Source organism: Lepeophtheirus salmonis, chromosome 2 (genome assembly GCF_016086655.4).
Source record: "Lepeophtheirus salmonis chromosome 2, UVic_Lsal_1.4, whole genome shotgun sequence".
NCBI lineage: Eukaryota > Metazoa > Arthropoda > Copepoda > Siphonostomatoida > Caligidae > Lepeophtheirus > Lepeophtheirus salmonis.
In genome coordinates, this window is record NC_052132.2 from 38190667 (window position 1) to 38212951 (window position 22285).

At 36.3% G+C, this 22285-nt stretch overlaps 5 protein-coding genes and 1 long non-coding RNA gene across 8 annotated transcripts in view; 2 read left to right on the forward strand and 4 right to left on the reverse strand.

The window, feature by feature from the left end:
• The first annotated feature begins 274 nt into the window (after positions 1 to 274).
• On the forward strand, positions 275 to 1229 carry LOC139904822 (uncharacterized). The gene is made up of 2 exons (XR_011779062.1): positions 275 to 992; positions 1055 to 1229. It is a non-coding gene; the product is annotated as an uncharacterized lncRNA (long non-coding RNA).
• A 1589-nt stretch (positions 1230 to 2818) lies between these two features.
• Adat1 (Adenosine deaminase, tRNA-specific 1) lies at positions 2819 to 5805 on the reverse strand. Its single transcript, XM_071886816.1, is given in 4 exon segments — positions 2819 to 4338; positions 4400 to 4773; positions 4905 to 5255; positions 5257 to 5805. Coding segments are annotated over 3 exon segments (1065 nt in total). The 5' UTR covers positions 5668 to 5805; the 3' UTR covers positions 2819 to 4338; positions 4400 to 4470.
• Positions 5806 to 5850: 45 nt separating this feature from the next.
• Positions 5851 to 9845, reverse strand: Coq8 (ubiquinone biosynthesis protein COQ8, mitochondrial). The gene is made up of 2 exons (XM_040707644.2): positions 7144 to 9845; positions 5851 to 7067 (listed from the first exon to the last, which is right to left on the reverse strand). The coding sequence occupies exons 1-2, from the start codon at positions 7969 to 7971 to the stop codon at positions 6024 to 6026; spliced, it is 1872 nt and encodes a 623-aa protein (XP_040563578.1). The 5' UTR covers positions 7972 to 9845; the 3' UTR covers positions 5851 to 6023.
• A 142-nt stretch (positions 9846 to 9987) lies between these two features.
• Positions 9988 to 13209, reverse strand: Trs33 (trafficking protein particle complex subunit Trs33). Of its 3 annotated transcripts, XM_040707649.2 has the most exons (3): positions 13012 to 13209; positions 11718 to 12839; positions 9988 to 11587 (listed from the first exon to the last, which is right to left on the reverse strand). In XM_040707649.2, the coding sequence occupies exons 2-3, from the start codon at positions 11939 to 11941 to the stop codon at positions 11359 to 11361; spliced, it is 453 nt and encodes a 150-aa protein (XP_040563583.1). In that variant the 5' UTR covers positions 11942 to 12839; positions 13012 to 13209; the 3' UTR covers positions 9988 to 11358. The 3 variants fall into 3 exon arrangements, with proteins under 3 accessions (XP_040563583.1, XP_071742915.1, XP_071742916.1); XM_071886814.1 differs by lacking the exon at positions 11718 to 12839 and having other exon boundaries at positions 13012 to 13162; XM_071886815.1 differs by lacking the exon at positions 9988 to 11587 and having other exon boundaries at positions 11861 to 12839; positions 13012 to 13166.
• A 1268-nt stretch (positions 13210 to 14477) lies between these two features.
• Positions 14478 to 21158, forward strand: Nup98-96 (nuclear pore complex protein Nup98-96). Its single transcript, XM_040707643.2, has 3 exons — positions 14478 to 14976; positions 15046 to 16449; positions 16520 to 21158. Exons 1-3 carry the CDS (start codon positions 14766 to 14768, stop codon positions 20632 to 20634), a joined length of 5730 nt encoding a protein of 1909 aa, XP_040563577.1. The 5' UTR covers positions 14478 to 14765; the 3' UTR covers positions 20635 to 21158.
• LOC121113784 (uncharacterized) overlaps positions 21155 to 22285 on the reverse strand; it is a 48084-nt gene continuing 46953 nt past the window's right edge. The window contains exon 3 of the mRNA XM_040707645.2: positions 21155 to 22077. Coding sequence (XP_040563579.1) covers positions 21746 to 22077 — 332 coding nt within the window. The 3' untranslated portion in view covers positions 21155 to 21745. The remainder of the gene's footprint in view (positions 22078 to 22285) is intronic.

Consider the following 22285-nt stretch of genomic DNA (forward strand, 5'->3'; position numbering starts at 1 on the left):
CATAATTGTTGAACTTATTTTATAAATTCATTTAAAAAACATTTTTATTTGCCGGATGTCTTTTTTCGAACTGGATACTTATAACTCGAATCCAACACTACTATTTAATAGTAGTAAAATACATAATCATAACTAGGACGCTTATCAAACTCAATAAAATAAAAATGAAACTCAAAGGTATGAATGGCTGAACACTTAATTAAAGGGATTATTTTGTTTTTTGCATTATATAACATTAATTTGATGTATCATTTTACATGACATAATCTCAGAGGACGCTTATCAAACTCAGCGTCCCCTGCGTACATAACAATGAAGTTTCCCTAGAAAAGCCCGCGTAATGCTCTATTTTATGATTTTTCTCTTTTAACCATAGGTAGGGTTGTGGGAATCGTTGCAAAAGAACGAATTTGATTGGTTAAAAGAGATTATATAAATAGGAATGAAACACGTTAGTAAACTTGCATCTTCTAAACAACCGTTCCTCTGTATTGTACTAATCATCATCAAAGCAACCTGCCCTTACTGCTCTCTCACATGCATCATCATTTTACTGAAGAAAACGTGTAAGTTTATTGAAAAATATACTGGAAAAACTTCTCCAGGTCGATGGGTCGTTAACAACTTGGTTGGGGAAGTATGTCAAGGAGTTTTGAATAGAATAAAAGAAGATGTGGAAGAAATTGTTGCACTGGATGAGACAAGAGATCATCAAGGGAGGTCAATGGCTGCAATTTTGATTGGCCCTTTAGACGGACATTTCTGTGGTACACCTTTCCTTATTGACTTGATTGGTATTCATATTGCAAACGCTAAAAATGTCATAAGCATCATAATAACTTTCGATGGTGCAAATAAAATATGTGAAGTATATATTAATGGAGAATAATAGAAACGGCAAAGATTAATCAAAATAGTCACAAGCTCAGTTTATAAGTTATTGTTTATCACAAAATGGAATGAATGCTTTGTTATCATTTAATTGTTAACACGTAAATATTAACAATATTTTTTAAATAATTTGTTACTTCATTGCCTCATTTCTATTCTTTAGATTTCGTGTCAAAGTTATCTATTCATCCTTTATGGTCAGTGGTCACTAAGAGTTATGAGTACACTTCCTGTAATGATGGCTTTGATTTTCCCTTAACTAACAATATATTTTGTCTTGCATAAATTTGCAGAATATAAGATACATTTATAAAAATAATATACAACAATCCCTCTTCCTTCATGTGTAAATAATTTAAGTTAAAGATATATTCTAAACGACACTCTTTTAATTAGGTTGGAATCGATTTTTACTTTGAACTCTTGATCCAGCGACAGATCCAATTGCACCACTGTCATATGTAGCTATTATATTTTTAAAGTAATTTCCATGGAGATTCAATGCATCGATGGGTAATTTATTCAGTTCAAATTTTTGAATAGAGTTGATGATCAAAATAGAGTTTTCTTCTAGACACCTGCATACTCTAGCATAGTGGCCTCTTTGCCCTCATCTTGTGCATTCGACGCTTTTTGCATGGCAAACTTTCCCATTACTTTGAGGAAATTGGAAACCACACTGTCTACACAATCTTTCTTGGCTCTTGTTCTACGATTTCCTACAACTTTGACTTCTTCGATATATATTGAATCCACAAGACTTTGTATTTGTGTTAACACCTTTTGATACTAAATCATTTAGACTATTTTGATTATTCTTTGCCGTTTCTTCTATTCTCCATTAATATATACTTCACATATTTTATTTTTCACCATTAAAAGATCTTAATTGTACTTTTCTATACTTACGGACTCTGGTCAATTTGTTAGACGTCATCCTTGAATGCTCTTTCAAATAGAAGTTATATACTTCTATATCAGGTCTAAAGATGATTAGATATACTTTTTAAGCACTACCGAATGCACGATGTAATGACGGGTTTGATGTTCTCTAATTATATTTGGTCTTACGAGTAATTAGAAAATTGGGAGTGAGGCTTGAAGTATTCAAGATGTATCATTGGCCCAGATTTGCAGTACAGCACGAATTCAAACTTATTAATGGAATTGATATTTGTGATTCGTGCGTAACAGGCATTAAGGGCACTAAAGGACTCTTAACAAGGAAAGGGTTTACTTAAAGTAGGAGTGACTTTTGGAGGATTGAACACGAAGAGTTTCAATGAACGCTTTTGGGTGGATAATATATTTTGTCTTACATGATTTTACAGAATATATAATGGATTTATATGTAGTTATTTATACGGAAATTATATATTAATAATATAAAAGACGTCCCTTAGGATGATTTCTATTCTAGGGGATTACACATTACCATTGCATAATATGATACTCAACTTCTTTCTCGCGAAGTATGAGTATTTCGACCAAATTTAAGACTATTTCTCGCTTTGACTTAGATTGTCGTGACAGATTTTTCTTTAACTAAATGGTTTTACGCCCCCATGTAAGGAATGAGAATGAACATCTACAGTCTCATGCAAAAATTATTATAGTTTGCATTTAATTTTCACGCATGCTATTTACATGTTTACTAATATCCATAGATTGACATAGAACGAACAAGAAATATTCAATGGCGACTTTTGGTCACTCCCAAGATGCGATTAACTTGGGACTGGTCGATGGGATACATAGTGTTAGATCCTGGATACTTTCAAATTTCGGACAAACTGTTTACGTCATGTATTCAAAAGTAAAGTCCAAAAACCCGCTATCCTCTTTATTTGGAACAACAAATACACTCTCAGATGAAATAGATGAGCTAACTCACACTTTCAAATTTAAATGAAATATGTACTTTGAATAATGCTAACTTAATTTATTTTTCTCACTTAAATCTTTTACTTTATCAATTCCTTGACATGTTACTCTCATATGTTTATTAAGACCTCTCTTTGTCGCATGTTTCGACCCACAGAAAGAACAAATATGTTTTATGCCCTCATGAATGGACTCTATATGATCTTTCAAACTTGAATTATAATTAAAAATTTTATCACATTTAACACACGGATACGTTATCTGACAAACTTTTTTGTGATATACAAGTGACTTCACTTGTTTTCCACATTTACGACAATTGACAACTATTCCATCGTGGATATTACGTGTATGGATCTTGAGTTGATAATTAGATGTATATTTTTTGTCACAAAGAGTACAAATGAAGGATTTGTCTGTTCCTCTTATCAATTTGTTTTTATGGATGACATGTGAGCTCTCTGGCTGAATATCGTGGCTAGTTTCGATATTAATATTATTAAATTTTGTATTTAAAAGTCCATTTCTACCAACATGGCTTCGGAGTTGATGTCGTTTCAGAGCATGATAAGAATTCCAATCGCCTTTTTTACAGATATAACATGAGTATTTGGTAGAAAATATTCTTTTTTTCTCTAATTTCTTGGGTTTGTCACTCAAAACAGATAATTGTTTCAGGGCACTTAAATTGTTGCTGTCCATTTGAGAAATAGGGTTCTTTTTGGGATCCTTATCTTTAGAAAATATTTCCTTATAATCCTTAGGAATATCTCCAACAGATCTTAAATTCCAATGGCTATGATTCTTCCATCCAAGTATGCTTGATGTATATTGGTGAGATAATATATGGCTCGAACCCGTTTCTTCATTGATAGGATACATATACACGTTTAATATTTTTTTATACTCGCAAATCAATGACTCCATTTCATTCATAAATTCATCCAAACAATTAAAAATAGATCCTGGTGATTTGTTAATAACTGAGTTCAAAATGAAGATGAGTACTTCACTCATAGATTCAATGGGATGATTCTTATCACAAGCTATGTTTGAAGCGTTGCCCAAATCTGAGCACACGTCGTGAGGAGTAAAATTTGAATATAAGATAGGATATTTCACCTCTTCAAATAAATTTGAGCCCTTTTCCATGATACCTGAAAAATCATAGATATTAATTAGTTTCATAACCATGAACAATAAATCTTAATTGTTCAATCAGTTTAATTTGAAATCTTTTATCTTTTCTATAAATATATTTGTGAAATAACGATTCCGATTTATCCTTTTCATTATTATCACTCTCTGTGATGATTATCCACGTAGGATTATAACCCGCCTTCTTGTCGAAGCAATCTATATCATTGATAATACAGTCTTTATGAATAATGACGGGATCAAATTTTAATTTACAAAATATTTGTTGCATTTCTTCGATAGAATGAGTGTTTGGTTTAATAAATGATAGGAAAAATTCATTTCTCAGTGTATTCATGTAGGGTGAAGAATCCTCGTTGCTAATGATTGTTACCTGCATTTTCTTGACGAGGAACTCATTAATTCCTACAATGGGAAGAAAATTGACATTAATTAATTAACTCCATCAATATTTCTTATTTCATACCTTTTAGTGTCTTATCGGGCCATAATTGAGGCATGACTAATCTAAGGTCAGTTTCCTTAGAAGGCTTCATATCAGAGTACTTGATATTTTTTACTCCAAATATAGCTGATTCTATCACTTTTCTCTTGCATCATGATATGAAGAGCGAACTCAGCTAGTTTCAAACGACTTATTGGCAAAATAGATTTTCTAGAACTATAATGTTTTTTAGCTAAACCGAATTTACGTCCTTCAGAGAGCATTGCGAGTGGTTCGTTAGCAACCTTACTCCAGCATATGGAATTGGCACATGGAGATGCTTTATTGCTTTCATCCATTTTTAAATCATATTCAAAGCTCAGATGACTTGTACAAATCAGGGGGAGATGGATCGTCTGAAAATAAAACTAAATCGTAACGATAACATATCATACATTTTCTTTATAGTGTTATAAAATGTGGACAAATATCCAATAGATATATTATGGGGGAAAAGAAAGTCAAGTATGATATCCGTTATCGCTACACCAAAAGGTGCTGAGCATCGATCAATCAAGGCCCTTTGCAGTGACTCCTTGATGCTATCCTTATCTTCTATTTGACAATTAATAGTTATAGACGACCAATGTAGTCCCGATGGAAACCAAAATCGTTTTAAAATATCTCCACATGTTCCAAAATAATTCCACTTGAGCATTTTATCCGAGCATGAGAGTGATTTTGTGGGAGAACCTCGTCCAGGTTTTGTTCTAACAGCACCAACAACATGATAGCCTACCCCAGGGAGATGTTCATCCATCATAACTTGATTAGCAACACATTTAGCACCAGTTCGATGAATATCTGGGCCTTCAACGCGGGATTTCTTGGATTTGGAGGGGCCATCCGCAATCATTGGAATTATTGTTGCATCTCCACATGGAAGACGTGTCGAAAAAAAAGTGAATTTTTTTGGGAAAAGCCTTAAAGTCCTCCTTAGAACGAAGTATTCCAGTCTTTGACTCATTAAATTTTAAGACTTCTGAGAGCAAATATCGCTTAAAACCTCTTCGAGCCAGTACTTCACCATGGGAATCATGGATGGCATCCCCTTGGAGAGATAGTTGAGTCACGCCCAAACATTTGGTCCCAGACCCCAGTGACACAACTTCAAGGGTCCCACTTCCAACATCCTCAAGGATAAAGGCAGACAAAACTGTCCATTCTCCATTTCGAGGCTTCCATTTACGAGGAACAACGTCTTGGTAATGTTTTAATACAGCAGAAGCGACTCTGTGTCCAATATCCATCCTGTTGCACACACTTAATTCTATTTAAAGGAACTCAATGTGAATTCGATAAGACATCTCACATTTGATTTTTCGTTAGGATATCTTATTTATTTAGCTAAATAAATGGATCCAATATAATAGAATTCTTTTTTATCACGCAACCTCAAATCTGCATTCTGATTCAACAACATAAAATAAGTCTAGGGTAATATCCAAGGTCTATTTAACATAACATATAAGGTAAAAACCTTGGTAATATCTAAGCTATAGTTTTACTCTATTCCGTTACAAAAACATAACATAATAAATAATGATTAATGCATGCAATTGAATTGCAAAATAAATAAGGACCAAACTATTATTCATTTGCGTAGTTAATTACTGGTTAGCGTTTCTTCATTAAAATCCTTTGAGTTTTTAATTACATTGTATTTTTCAACAATATCCCTCCAAATCATATTAGAGTCAACTTTTGCATTTAATTTAGCAGCAAGAAGGAATATACCGGACATTTTTCTGTGGAGAGAATAAATTTCATTAGGAGGTGCACAAAGACGATTCTTGATCATAACGACAGTTTTTTCTTGCAGTCTTAAAGTAATTTGCTGTTCACCAAAATCGTAGATTCCTGGAGTGCGAAAACATTCTCCAAGAATCATTACAGAATCCACATGAGCCTCATTCATAACATTTGATTCATAGCCTGTGAGGAAACCAATTTTCCTTGAATATTCAAGAACCCTCTTGCGATCATTGAGTCTTCCAGCAGCATCTATGATTTCAAAATAATCTCTAACAAAAGAGGCAGAGTATTCTTGGGTAGCTCCGAAATCCAGGAGACCTAACTGCTTTGTCTTGTCGTTATATAAAAAGTTGGCCCAATTTGGATCCGTTTGCATATAGCGATAAATAAAAAGTTCATGTAAAACCAATTTGATGACAGACTCAACAATGTAATTTCGCGTTTCCTGATTTAATGACACACATTCGTCAAATGTGAGTCCTTCCAAAAGTTCAGTTGTTAGGATCCTTTCAGAGGAAACAGATTTGATCACCTCTGGGACATAATATACAGAAGAGGACTGTGCATGAAGCATTTCTCGCATCCTTTCACAGCATTCTGCTTCTCTGTAATAATTACATTCATTCTCTAATTCTATTTCCATTTGAGTAATAACAGAATTAAGGAAAAACCCTTCTGGTATTATCTTTGATACATTTAAAACCGTGAGTAAATTCTGAATATCACTCTTGATACTCTGTGCAACACCCGGATATTGAATTTTCACAGCAACGAAGCGACCATCGTGGAGAGTAGCAGTATGAACTTGTCCTATTGAGGCAGCGGCAAAGGGAGTTTCATTAAATGAAGCAAACATGGATCGCCAATCTGGGCCAAGTTCTTCTGCTATGACTTTCTGAAACGAAAATCAAATTTTTAAATATGTACCTATGTATCGAACATGAGCTGTTCAAGGGAGGGATTCTATATACCTCCATTTGTGAAGGAGGCATATAATCTGCAGACTGCCTCACTCGTTCAAATATCTTTTGCAATTCTGGACTAACAAGTGTCTCATCTTGAATACTAAGCATCTGCCCTATTTTCAGAGCCGCTCCTCGAACTCGACAAAGAGTTTTAACAATTCGCTCAGCATTTGATTCATTGAGTAAAAAACCAAGTGTATCTCCTGAGAGTGATCCAGTTTGAATGATACGCTTGGAGGCTTCCACAATTGTTCCCATGCCCAGACCAAGTCCAAGATTACCAAATGCCATAACTCGACCAATTCGCGACGAGGGGATTCTTCTTTCATTAGATGTCGTAGAGAGTCTGGATTTGGGTGGCGTAGCAGAGATGGGTTTGGCAGAATGTTGGACATATACTCTCTCTTTAAGGGCTTGAGGGTCTGTAAGATCCATTTTAAGTATGTCTAATGAGGTTGTTTCTGGGTTCAACTGAAGGGATTCTTCTGTTTTAGAAGGAATTTCAATGAGGGGATTCTCATGAATTTTTTGAGGTAGTAGAGGCTCTGAAGTCATGGGGGACTTTTCGGATGTCAAAGGGATGTCTTGAGATACGGATGTCTTCCGATCTGAGGAAACTTTGTAAAATACTTCTGCATTTTTGGCAATGAGAGACAAAATTCGATTTGAAGGGAGATTTAAGTTTTTGAGTTCTATTTGCCTGAGACAACTTCCCCATGCTTTCAAATCTCTTTCCAAAGGCGCTTTGACACTTGAGTTCAGAACTGGAGGGACTCTTCTTGCAACACTCTCCACTCCTCTCAAAACCTTAACTGCGTCCGAGAATCCAGCCATGATTATTGATTACATACAATCGATATGACGTAAGTTTGTTATGATTACAAATCATTACATACTTAATGAAGTTATGCAACAACAATTTTATGTGTGTCGATAAGAAATTTCTTTGCTTTTGTTTAAAACTGTACTGGCTATTTTGATGACGTCACCGCGGAGTGAGTTGAGAAGGAAATTCAAATTTATATAAGTAATTGCCTAATTTCAATAAAATGGTAAGGCTTCCCCGAGAAACAAGCATAGTCAAAGAACTGGATGTTTGTCTGTAAGGTTATGTTTCACTTGTTTCCTGTCCAAGATGTGGATATAAAGATTTGATTTTTTTGCTAAAAATCCGGCAATGTAGGCGAAACATTTGAAACATTATTGCTGGAGCATTTCTTTGTGAATGTCAAAAGTCTCTAAATTTTCGGAATGTTCCGAAACTTCCTAACATTCAATTACATCTAATATTTATTCATATGATTCATTAGGCTGTTTAATTGTACATACAGAGAAGTAATGAGTCAAAGATTTTGTAACAATTTGAACATCATCTCTCAAAGCTGTTTGATCATGTTCATAAGCTTCTTCTTCAACTACTAGGTTTCTCAGGATTAAGTTATGATTTTCGTCAATCATGATAACTTTTAATCTTAGAAGGGCCTCAACCGGAGACGGGTGCTCATTATTTCCTATGAGGGCACGAATTCGAGAGAAAATATTCTCTTAACAGTCTTGATTTAAGCGAGTTGTTAAAATAAAGTTCACTCCTTTATTTTTCATGCATTGATTTTGAAACAATGCTCCCCTATACCTAATTTAAATTGTCTAACACTAGCCAGTAACACTGAACTTGGTTCCGGTGTGACGTCATCCAAAAAATTGACAGCTAGTGTCAATCAGACTGCATTAATTCCAAGTTTCTTATAGTTAGTAACGTAAGCTTGTCAGCTGAAGTATGTTTCATTTAAATCTGTTATTTTTGATTAAAAATGTCATTAAATTGCATCTAAGTGGAGGGATTAAGTATCAGCTTAAGACGCTAAAAATTTAAAAACGAACTCTTTGTAATTTAAATAAATACAAAAATGATTATTTTTTACATGGCCGATCAAATTTTGATCTCCGAAAAAAGACATTAGTTTTGATTCATTGAGTAAAAAACCAAGTGTATCGCCATCTCGTCAGCTTTGCTGGTATTTTCGAATTAATTTTTTGACTCTTCTCTTACTTCATTATTAGTCGACTTTCAACATGTGCTATTTATCTCGCATCAAAAAGTAATTTCATGAATTCACAAAAAAAATCTCAACATGATGTAAAAAGAGAATGGTTGGTCACTCTAATTTAGTATAAGCTAGTCGATTTCTAGATTGAGAAATTCAAATTAAGAACATTATTTGATTTTCAAGAATGCTAAAAATGTTTGTAATTGAACCAATGACTGTCAAAATAGCTGAATATTTTAAAATTAGCGGGGTATTCCACTTGATATATTTTATATTAGTATTACCAAATTTGAGAGGGGAAAATGTATCCTCCTCTACAAGGTTAATAGAAATACTTTCTATTAACCTTGCTCCTCTAGAAACAATTTAAGATACTTATTTAATAAATGACAGACCAATAAGATACAAAAAATATACATATTTTTTAAAGCAAAACTTATTTACTAACAATACAATAATCAAAATTTAATTCAACTTGGTAAAAAAAAAAAATGTTTTTGCTTCGCCATTAAAACTCATACATTAAAATCGCCCCTATATTAGAGATCTACTAATTTAATTATTTAGATAAGAAATGATTCAATTGTCTTCATCATAAAAAAAATGGACATTAAATAGACCCAAGGTGATACAGGTTTTTTTGTGGGGGGATATTATTAGTGACCAAAGACACACGAGATACTACTATTAGATGACGATGGTGAGTAAAGTGCGACCCATTTGAAGACATTGAATTCATGTAAGATGCTTTTGAATATCGACAGAATCTGAAATTTCATAGAGCAACAATGTAGCCAAGTAGTAAAATACAACGAATAATCTCCTTTATTTTTTCATAATGTAATTAATCAAACAATTATAATGAAGGCTGTTCAAAGATTTTCTTTCCTCACCTCTCAGATTTTCTGAGAGGTGACCATTTTAAAGAACTCAGGACTAATGCAGTAAGTCCCATACAACAGAAAACAGAGAAAGATGGACCCATTACGTCTGTAACTAAACCAGTAGTAGACGCAAACAACACTTTTCCCAGTATTTCAAACGTGCACAACAAAGAAAAATATGTTCCCTGAAAGAAGGAAAGCGGCACTTTCTTACTCAATGACATCATCATGGTGAAACAAGCGGTAGTTATGGCTCCAGAACAAAACAAGTTCCAATAGAGCGTTATGTAATTTCCAAATAATAAGTATATATCCATCCTATGGGATAAATCAACTCCCTCGCTTCCCCAAAAATAAATAAAGCAAAACTGAACAAAAATTGAAAAAAGTTGAATAGTACAAAACATTTCAATTAGTTCAATGGCTGATCTTTTCTTAGTCAATAGATATCCAGAATATGTAGATCCAATGATGGAAAAGATGCGGCCAATGGTATTCCCGATGGCCAGCAAATTCGTGGGGAGTCCTTTATCAGACATAAATAAGGGAACTATATCCGATGAATGGGTGTTTAATTTGTATATTAGCACAAAATATATAACCCACGTAGTTCCAGGAATGTTCAGTTCCTTCCAAGTTTCTATGATGCTCATGGATTGATGTACTTTATGCTCTGGTATGGACACAATGGGAATTGTGTTTAAACTATATAGTCCTATCACAGTGAAAAGATACACCATACCAAAGAGATAAAACATGGTAGCCCAACCAAAATGTTCATGTAACAGAAGGAGCAAACCTCCAGACACTGCAGCACCCGTTTTATAAGCCACAACTTGAATAGTACTAGCTGCTCCTAATTCATCGTCATCGAGTAGGCTGACTGACAAACTATCAACACATATATCCAACGTTGCACACAAAAAATTAAAGGACAATAGCATGAGAGATACATGAAAAAGCTGAAAAATTGAAACATGGTCTGCAGACCAAAAACAAATGAATGCGAGTCCTATTAGGGTAAAGAATATCCAAAACTGCTTCTTTTGCTCAACTTTTAATGAAATAAGGGGCTTACAAATCCAAGGAAGGAAAAGTAATTTAATAGCTCCAAGATTAGCGAATGAAAGTCCATTTTGTCGAAGAATTATAGGGAGACATCCAGCTTGAAATCCATAAGGACAGGCTTGAACGAAATAAAGTGTGAAAAGTAGAAAAAGCTTCTTGAGGAATAAAGGATTTGACTCCATTATTCCGAACAACATTTTTTATTAGTATTATAGGGTATATCAAACAGTCCACTTAAGACACCTCGTTTCCCGATGAGTTTCTTCGCAACGAATTGAACAATAATATGCACCACAAGAACTACAAGTGTATTTATAAAAATCCCCACAAACGGCACAAAAACGCCTGGGTGCTTTGGCTGAAGGAGGTGCCTGGGCTCTTATATAATTTGGAGTGTCCGGATGAACATTAGAGTCTTCTTCAAGGAGCTGAGAAAAATTCTTTCGGTATCTGTAAAAAGGAAATAAAAAGAAGATGAATATCTTATGTTTTGATTAACTTGAAATTAAATATCTCGTCTTTTGCTTTTCTTTAACAATTTAAATAGCTTGTTTTGACTGAGTAATATGATCAAAATTACCTATGTTTAAAATAGTCTTCTCTACGCGTTTTACGTTTTACGCTTTTCTTTGGATCCTCATCGTCGTCTTGAAAAAGGTTCATAGCCTTTTTAGACATTACTAGATCCGCATGGGGATCCTCGTTAAAATTATCATATTCTAATTTTTCAAGTGCTTTTCTGGCTCGTCTCTGCCGAGCGGCATCGTCCATAATACGACGCTGCTCTCTGATGCGGTTCGACATTTTCAATTTTATATACAAATGAGGGGTTTATTTATTTATTCAATTATATTATATGTCTATTAGACTCTTTGGACTTTTACTTGGAATTTAACTGATGGCATGGACGTAACGTCAGCAGTAACGACGGATACGATGCCCAAATTGGCTAAAGTACCTCTTAGTAGTCCACAAGTAAAGGCCATATATCTAGGAGCAAACTCCAAATATTGTTTTCCGTCGGATATTTTATTAAGAAATTTGAAGGTATTATCTTGTAAAACGTAGACACCCTGATGATTGGTCCTTAGATTATCAATTTGCTTTCGAAAAACTGAGACCCAAAAGTCCTTACAAATAAACTTCATTAAATCAAGTTCGTCTTTAAATTTGAGTGAGTCTCGTGTGAGTCTCTCGATGAGTCTATAGCCTGTGTTGAAACCGATGGCTTCTAGAGTAGAAAGAGCTTCATCAATTTTATCTTTTTGAGACACAAAGTGAGCCACAAGTTCAATGTGAAGAAGATCCAAGGGAACTTCTTCCGAGTCCATTTCCACTTGACTTAAAGGTTTTCTTGTTGAGCGAGGAATTCCTTGATTTGATTAAGGAGTTCTCTCTTGACAGCATCAGGAACTAAGGACCTGCCCCGTGGAGTTATCTCCTTCACCAAACTCTCCAATTTCACCTTTTCCAGTCCTCGGGATTTCACTATCTCTTTGGCGTGGAGTTTAACTTGATCTCTCCATCCACACTCGATCAAGCGGGATCGCAACAACTCTTTCAGTTTCTCCTTTTCGCCGCTCTGAATCAAACGCTGGTTCACTACGGTTTTCACTTCCTGGTGCGCGGACATTCTAGCCCAGTACAATCATTGACGATCTCAAGCACTTGGCTTCTTCCTCTCCCACCAACAAGGAACAATCTAAAACAATTCAAAGAGCCAAAGAAAATAAACTCAGGTCAAACCCACAAAACAAGCATCAAGCGAGATAATCAAGAAAAAACTCAGATTCTGGCGGTGGGCGTTTCAGTCCCAGAGACATTCACTGATCACATATCCACCACCTATAATCACGTAAAACAATCAAATATACCTTCAACAATTAACAAAGGATGCGCCCCTCAGCAATCCAACAACAGGGACTCCGCAGCGTAAAATAAAAAATAAAATTGTCAAAAAAAGCGAAGGCGAAAGAATCAGACTCAATGCTTAATACAAGTCCTATATAGTAGCCAGATAAAGAGAATAAGCTGACAACATGAAGTCGTAAGTACATTCACGAAGAGATACACATTTAAAAAACTCACGCAACCTAGGAATTTTAATAAAATTTAAACTGATCACCCTGTAAAGCCTCCTATATTTTGCAACGTATCACATTTCCCTAGGTATGGTATAATTATCGAAATCATCGTATCCATACATTTAAAAAAAAACCATAAGTTGGCAAGATATTACTGTTCGTATTAATGATTCTTCCTGCTTTGAAAATTTAAAAGAATAAATGTCAAGGAACCCTATTCTAGTTTTTATAGTGATCTTTGCGAGCAAATAATATTATGTCGTCTATCAAAGTTGACAATTTATACTTTTCTGTTTGATTACGAGGATTTAGAAAGTTTTCCCATCTCTAATCATTACATTTGATATAAAAATTTATATCTTAGTAGCATTAGAACCTCGTGATTGTTATATAAATTGCAACTTTACAATATTCTATTCTATCAATGCCTGAATATTGAAAACTTATTATTTGTTCGATTTAATAACATCGAACCGCAATGTCCATTGTATGTAGAGCTTTTGTTAAATGATGTCATCATAACCCCATAAGTAAAAGAGTGGGATTCTTGGATACAACATATCATTCATATCACGTGATTAAGTGTACTTATATGGAATAGCTTGTACAATGATAGCGCTGTTGCCACGTGATACTTAGCTGTAAATAAAGCTTTAAAGAAAGTAGCGAAACAAAGACCACGTGATCCATATTTATACAAGTTATTGGTCGTAGAGATACTTTTTGCTACTCCGGCCATAAGTTATGGACGTACCATTTGCATTCTGTTGCATATTGTTAAGGGAAAATGGCAAATAATAATTAATAATGTATGATGTTGGTATCATAAAAAGAGACGTCTTTTGTCTGAAACAAGATTTTTCAAGGACCATATCCTTCTCCTCAAGCTGAGAGGCGCTTTTTTCTACTTTGTTTTAAAGCTTTACTTAGCAGGAGGTCGCTTTCTTCTAGCTAGCTGTAGCAGCAAAATTTGCAATTTTAAAAATTGAATGAAATGAGAAAGGAATGATTTCTCTTGTTCTAAGATACAAAGTGAATATAATAATTTTTTTGTTAATATATGAATATAATTTTTGATATATCAGAATAGTAAATGAGAGGCTATTAAAAAGGCTACGAATCAAGGATTTCTTATTATTAGTGTGTGAGTTTTGAAGGGCCCGTTGTATCACTAAAAAAAAAAAGAATCTAGCGGGAAGGCCGAGATTGAATTAGAGAGAGAGAGAGAGAGAAAAGGAAGAAGAGGGCGGCTGTTGGTAGGAGCTGCGTAAACTGATGAAGTAATGTGATGAAAAGGGAGGTAAAAAGTGTAAAAAGTGAAGAGAAGCAGAGAGGGAATTCCTTGGGATAGATATGACTCTATGAGTTACTAGCGCGAACGTGATATCATATCATAGCGAATAATATAGAAGTAAAGTGTGAAGTTCTAACTTGAAGCTAGCGGTGTGTTGAATTAAGGAGGGAATTCTTTGGACAACTCGACCTCGTTACTTCATCTCAGTGACTCTGGAATTTTGTGCTGAGTGCCGTTTCAATGCAGTGAAATGTTTGGAAATAAATCAGCTTTTGGTACGACGAACACGGGTGGGGGATTCGGTGGATTTGGGTCTACATCCACAGGCGGCGGCGGCGGTGCGTTCGGTGGGACTTCTGCCTTCGGCCAGAATACGGCTGCCAGCACCCCCAGCTTCGGTGGTTTTGGTGCCACAACGACGACCTCTGGGTCTGGCCTCTTCAACAATCCGAGCAGTGGAGGTAAGTTGAGTCCCAGTCCTTGGGGGCTACCCTCACAGCATGGCCTCATTTCTTGTTTTACTTTTCTAGCGGCTGGCGGCCTTTTCGGTCAAACGGCTCCCAATCCAGGAACGTCCACTTTTGGAGGATTTGGAGCTTCCAACTCTGGGAGCACTTTTGGAAATTCCTTTACTAAACCCGCGGGATTTGGAACAACATTCGGTGCTGCGACAACGTCTACAGGAGCCGCAGGAGGACTCTTCTCCTCCTCCACGACCAACAATGCTGGAGGAAGTCTCTTTGGGTCCAGCTTTGGAGCTGCTCCTGCCACGTCCAATGCTTCCTCCTTCAGCTCCTTTGGCGCATCCTCCTTTGGAGCTCCACAACAGCAACAACAAGCCGGGACGACAGTTAAATTTAATCCTCCCTCTGGAACGGATACCATGTTGAAATCCGGGATAACGCATAACATTTCCACGCGGCACCAATGCATCTCCTGTATGAAAGACTATGAAGCCAAGTCATTAGAAGAACTTCGTTTCGAGGATTATGCTGCTGGTAGAAAGGGTGCTGCTGGAGGAGCAGCCCCTGCCATGGGCTTATTTGGACAACAACAGCAGCCTCAACAACAACCTCAACAGAACGCGACCCCTCTCTTCGGGTCTCAGGCTACGACGCAAAATTCCTTATTTGGCCAACAGCAGCAGCAGCAGCAACAACAAACACAGCAACAACAACAAAATAAACCTCTTTTTGGATCCACTAACACAGCTGGATTTGGTGCGAATAATACGTTTGGAGCCTCCAATACCTTTGGACAAACAAATGCAACCGCAGCTGGAGGTTTATTTAAGCCTCCAAATGCCTTCGGCTCAACTACAAGTGCATCCACGGGATTTGGATTCAATACAACAACCTCAACCTCCGGCGGCACTCTCTTCGGCCAACAAAATAAGCCAGCCTTCGGACAACCTGCACAAGGTGGTGGACTATTTAGTAATACAGCAGGTGGCTTTGGTACTCCAGCAGTGGTATCAACGGCTCCAGCATTTGGTCAAACAACGACTGCGCCATTTGGACAGCCTCTTCAACAACAACAACAACAAACGGGCATGTTTGGACAAATGGGAGTGAAACCAGCCGGTTTTGGGACACCTAGTACAGGTTTTGGCGCTGCAGGTACTGCATCGTCGGGTTTTGGGGGATTTGGAGCTACATCTACTCCTTCTACGGCATTTGGACAAGGTGCTAAACCTGCATTTGGTTTTGGCGCCACAGCAACTCCTGTAGCTTCTTCAGCTACTGCTCCAGCTTTTGGCTTTGGAGCAGCTACTTCAGCAGCAACAGGTGGGGGTCTTTTTAGTCAAAAGCCAGGTGGTGGCTCTACGTTTTCTTTCGGAGCTGGACAACCTACAACTACTGGTTTCGGTGCTGGTACAAATGCATTCGGTTCATCTGCTGGAGGACTTTTTGGAAATACACAGAATAAACCAGGTAGGATTTTTACATTTATATTAATATTTTAATATAAATGTTTATTTACATTTATTTTTTTTTATTATAGGTGGCCTATTTGGATCTACTCCTTCGGTCGGAACAGGTACTGCTTTCGGTGCTACGTCTGGTTTTGGAGGTACGTCATCTTTTAACCTTGGAGGTGCCCCTGGAACTGCATTTGGTGGGCTTGGGACAAATCCTGGGGTTGGTGGTATGCAGCCTTTTGGTGCGAATATGGCTAACGGAGGTGTTGGAGCTGGAATGAATCAGGCACCATCTAATATCATACATCAGTCCCTTGCTTCCTTAAGTGCTAATCCTTATGGGGAAAATTCTCTTTTTAAAACAATGTTACAAACGAGTGGAAAGCGAGAGGAAATTATTAAACCATCGAATCCATCAACTCAAAAGACAATCAATTCCGAAAGTGCACATCACAAATTATCTCCCCATCGCAATGTGAAGGCCAAAGCTAAGCCTCTCTTAGGGAGCGGAAATAAAAGCTCCATGTTTGACGGATTAGAAGATGATGACATCAATCCAAAAAATGAAATTTTTGTGCCTAGAGCATCTGTTAAGAAATTAGTTTTGAAGCCCAAGAATGCATCTCTCAATACTCCTCAGCATTCTAATATTGCTGCAAGTACTAACGATGGAGGGGAAGATGAGAACGGCCTTTCCTTAACAATGCCTCTTTCTAAATCATCCCAAGAAGCTTCATTTGCCATGTCTCCAATTGTTTCTAATAGCAATAATGTGTCTATTGTAGACGAATCTTTTACGGCTCTGAACACTCGAAATAAAAATAGAAAAAATTTAGATGCTAGCGTTTTTGAAGATGTAGCTGGAAATTCTGTTCCAACTTCCGTTACAACTGACGATGAAGGATTTGCTCGAGATGGTTCTCCGCAAGGACAGGACAGTTCTCCTCATCCAGCTGGTATAGTTTTGAATCGTAATGGCTACTACACAATACCTGCGATGTCGGAATTGGGGTCCCTTGTTGATGGGGACGGTAATTGCTTCATAGAAGGGTTTACAATTGGTAGAAACGGATACGGTAACATTTATTTCCCTGGTGTAATGAATATTGTTGGTTTGAATTTTGATGAAATTGTTTTTATTCGCCACAAAGAAGTCACAGTTTATCCAGATGATGAAAAAAAACCAGCATTGGGTGATGGGTTGAACAGAAAAGCCCAAGTTACCTTGGATAAGGTATGGCCGATAGATAAGGCTAAACGCCAACCCATCTCTGATCCAAATCGATTACTTGCTATGAATTATGAAGATAGATTAGAAAAAGCATCCATCAAATTAGATGCAAGGTTTGTTGAATATAGGCCTGAAACTGGATCATGGGTTTTCAAAGTTGATCATTTTTCCAAGTATGGTCTTGATGACTCTGATGAAGAAGACAATGCCCCTCCTTTGATAGTAAAAACTTCAATTGATCCCAATAAAAAACTTAAAACCCTTCAATTAGAACTAAGAGATCAAGGCTCAAATTTAAATACAAATGGAAATAATAAAATGGTTGCTAATTTAAATGAAGCTAATCTAATTCGTAATAACGAGCTTTCGATTGATGAGGAGATTATGAAGCGACACACCTCAACTTCCATTCTCGAAGATGGACTGAACATTTCAAAAAATAATGGAGTATCCCCAAATCATAAAGATGGACTAGTGTCCCCTATGAGTCAACAATTAGTTACTATTAATGCCCAAAATGATAAGGTTCAGATGATGAAGGCATCACTATTTGATGAAGATGATGAAGAGGACATTGATACTGAAATGATGCCTCTGGAGACGGCTAATGAATCTCTCCAACCTAAGTCTCGGCCTATTATTTTGGAACAAAGAACCCCCAGTGAGGTTGCTCCTCCATTATCACATTCAATGATAGCTCGAGGACTGGGTGGGTCTTTTTCTATGGATCAAAGTGGACATAATCTTTCGTCGTCTCTCCTTCGCAACCAAATTTTGTCTCAATTGGCCTCAAAAAAGGAAGTCATTCCAACAAAATCATCATCTACTAATAATAAGAATGCCTCATTAAATTATAGTTTGACAAAAGGCTACGATAACTTTGTTACTCTCCCTTCTTCTGGGTCTAGTGATCGATGTAAAACTATTGTTCCTAAATTTTATAACAAAGTGCCGTTGAGTGATTCTCTTCTGTTAGAGAAATATTTTATTGCTGATACGGGTTCATTCATGAATCGATCCTTCAGATGTGGATGGGGACCGGAATGGAAGATTGTTAATTGTGGTTCATCTCTAGATAGTATTCAAGCTTCTCTGGATTCCGTGCATGCTCCTTTTGACGTTACTGTTGAAAGGTTTGGCAATTTGTTTAAAAGAAATGAGGAAGTGATTAAATGCTTGGAGTCATGGCTAAGTACTTCTCTTGAGAATTCTGAGATATTCTATGGTGAAAATGGAATCCCGTTCTTTACTTCCGTAGACGGTGTTGATACACTCAATTCTTACGTTAAAGAAGCAAATGCCCAGTTTGATAGTTATGATTCTGCATCATCTGAATTTGCGAAGGAGCTTAAACAAGCCAAAGAAGTTTGGAGTCTCTGTGAAGCTCTTTGGGGAGATTTAGATGAAAATATGAATGAATTAGACTCGGATTCTCACAAAATTACAATGCAAAGACGTCAAGCACTCTCCCGTTGGCTGGAGCTTGCCATTTCAAGTGAAAAGAAAGATCTTCTCGAGGATAAGATGGATACATGTACTAAGGATACGAGTTCTATGGGGAGGATTTTAAACCTGTTAACAGCAAATAAAATAATAGAAGCTTGTGATCAATGTCATGAGGATGGAAATCATTTCTCTGCGCTACTTATGTCCCAGTTTGGTGGTGGTGTGGCTGGTTCGCTTGTATTTAATCAAATGGATAGATGGCAAGAGGCTCATACTGACCGTTTTATTGAGAAAGATATGTTGCGATTTTTTGCTCTTGTAGCTGGAAATCCCTATTGGCCTGCTAGCGATGGCAAAACTATTAATACTTGTGAAGATCTTGACTGGAAATGTGCTTTTTCATATCATCTTTGGTATCTTTGTTCTCCGGTTGCATCCATCAGTGATGCTCTCACTTTATATATTAATGCTTTTGAAGGCCACACTGAGTTTGGTGTGTATGCAAGTGCCCCTTTTCCTCAATACTCTGGGGTTGATGATGGTAGTGCATATGATATAGCTTACCATTTACTTCGTCTCTACTGCGATAGGTCTCATTCTTTGGAGTCCCTCTTATCTCCGATTACTCATTCCAAGGATCCTTTGGATTTCAGACTATCCTGGTTCATTAATCAAGCACTGATATCTCTTGGTTATAAACACTTGAACACTATTCGACAAGATGACCTGACTGCTAGTTTTGCATCACAACTAGAGAATCTTAGTCTTTGGGAATGGTCGGTCTTTGTTCTATTGCATTTGAGTCACGGACCTAAGAGAGAATCTCTGATCAAGGATGTCATTTGTCGTGGTATTCGGTCATGCAAGGATTTAGATTCTAAGGAAGAATTTTTGAAGGAAAAATTAAGTATACCCACGGAATGGATTGCAGACGGTAAAGCAAATTGGGCTGCAGCTAATTGTCAGTTCATGGATCAATCCTGGTATCTTCTGAAAGCAAAACGGTGGAATTTGGCTCACGAAGTCTTAATTAAAAGAATAGCTCCAGATGCCATCATAAATGAGGACTATGACTTTTTATACAAGGTGCTCGATGAACTTGCAGAGAATGATCCCGACACTCATGTGACGGGTTGGGGTCTAAGCGGCCAAATATTTTTTGATTTTATTAATGTGGATAGAGACGTAAATATTCTCAAGGAAAAGCGTGACGACTCCTCCATCACATTTTTCATTGAGAAACTCAAGCCTAAAGTCATCAGTTTATGCTCAAGAATATCCAAACTTAGAACAGAAACTGCAAAAGAGAGACTCTGTCAATCTGAAATTGCCAAACGAATGGCTTATTTAATGAGAGCAGTTCTCACAGCGGATTTTTCGAATGGTGGGGAAACTTCGAAGGCCATGGCCTCTAGGATCCTTGCTGAGACTTTAACTCAGCTCCCACTTCCTGACGATTATGCCCTTCACGAACTACGCAATCTTACAAAGAATTATATGCTTGAAATCATGGAACACTGAGTTGAGTGATGGATGACCTTTTTAAAAAAGAATGATGATTTGTGTTTGTGTGTGTATCTGATGATGGAACACGGAATTTTTATTAAGAGGAGAAGGGATCTATATTTTTTTAGGAAAAATTTATTTTTCACACCTCAACCCAATCGCAGTAGTAGCGGCAAATGGATCTTAAATAATTACTTAGCTACATTTATTACTTACAATTTTGTATATTAAACAACACACTCTCTTCATGATTGTCTTAAATATTTAAGTTCTATTGAAAAACAAAAAAGAAATCAAAGAGGAATAATGGAGATCTTGATTATTTTTTTTTTTTGGTCATATGCGAAGAAAAATACCTTCAGATAAAAAGTTGCTCTATCTATTTCAGTTATCTTTTTTATTCTTTTTACTTTATTATAACCATAATTTATTATTAATTATATATAACTATTACTACAATTATCCATTCGTAGCTTCTTCTTTGACTTAATAAAAACAAAAATTGAATAAATTTAATAAATGGCGTGTAGAACTCTTGATTTGATTTGTTTTATTTATTTTCAATACATACATTGTTGTTTTTTATAATCTATTTATAGCAGGATATATGTACACTTTCAAATGATTATGGTCAAGGAATTCAATGATGATCCTTAGTACATAATAATATCTATCAAACAACAAAAAGGATTCTTTGAAGGGGGGGGGGAACAGTCAAAATGTTGTACAAATAATAATTATTAAAGATTTGAATAAAACACGTAAGATATATGATGTGCACTTAAAAATATACGAGGATAGATGTTTGTTCTTTTATAAGTAGTACATATCAATGAAGATTCTGTCCAATTATATGTGTAGTTAATGCCACATTCCATGGTGCTTTCTGGTAGGCTTTGCAAAAAGAGACATACCCTTGAGATGATAGATATCAACAATAAATAGGTAGACTTTACTGAATAATTATTATTATTAATTATCTCTAAGCCATTACTACCACCTCTGAGGAGAGAGAGGAACGGTTGAAAAATAAAAAAAATTATACTGTGTTTTTGCATCTTTCGAATTTAAAAAAAATCTCAAGGATCACATATATTTTTTGATTAAAATGAATTAATAAAGGTTATCAGCGCCCTCTAGAATTGAGAGGCGATTCTCCAAAATCAACTCGAAACATGTTTTCAGATCCCATAGGCTCGTCCACAAAGTATTCAAAATCAATTGGCTCCAAGTCAATGGCAGATTCATGATGAAGATGATGTATTCCTCCTCCTCCGATACTACTTAGTCCCATGGAGTCCATTGAGAGAACCGTGTTCCCCCCATACTCAATACGCTCTCCCTTGCCTCGGTGGACCTGGTGCTGCTGGGCCTGAAGTTCCGAGGCGGATGTTGTTGAGAGTGAGTCTTCGCTATTGACAGAGTTCTTTCTCCGCTCCTCTTTCAATCGATGATACACTGAAAAGGCAGAAGCAATATCATTAAGATTAGCTTAGCTTATTTAATCATTATTAAAATTATGTATGAAATTAATTCCAGATGATTGGATCAAAGTTGTTATTTAAATAAACCCCTTGTTCATAAGTTTTTATTTAGGATTTAAGGTGATTTCGTATGAGTAAAGAAACACCTCTCCAAAAGTATACCCAAAATAAAGACCAATTCT

Bases quoted from the DNA above. Each gene is read 5' to 3' on its own strand.
- Nup98-96 (XM_040707643.2), top strand. From the start codon at position 14,766: ATGTTTGGAAATAAATCAGCTTTTGGTACGACGAACACGGGTGGGGGA. The intron at 14,977-15,045 runs GTAAGTTGAGTC...TTACTTTTCTAG, and splicing joins CAACAATCCGAGCAGTGGAG to CGGCTGGCGGCCTTTTCGGT. The intron at 16,450-16,519 runs GTAGGATTTTTA...TTTTTATTATAG, and splicing joins AAATACACAGAATAAACCAG to GTGGCCTATTTGGATCTACT.
- Trs33 (XM_071886814.1), bottom strand. From the start codon at position 11,334: ATGTTGTTCGGAATAATGGAGTCAAATCCTTTATTCCTCAAGAAGCTT.
- Coq8 (XM_040707644.2), bottom strand. From the start codon at position 7,971: ATGGCTGGATTCTCGGACGCAGTTAAGGTTTTGAGAGGAGTGGAGAGT. The intron at 7,068-7,143 runs GTATATAGAATC...TTTTCGTTTCAG, and splicing joins TGCCTCCTTCACAAATGGAG to AAAGTCATAGCAGAAGAACT.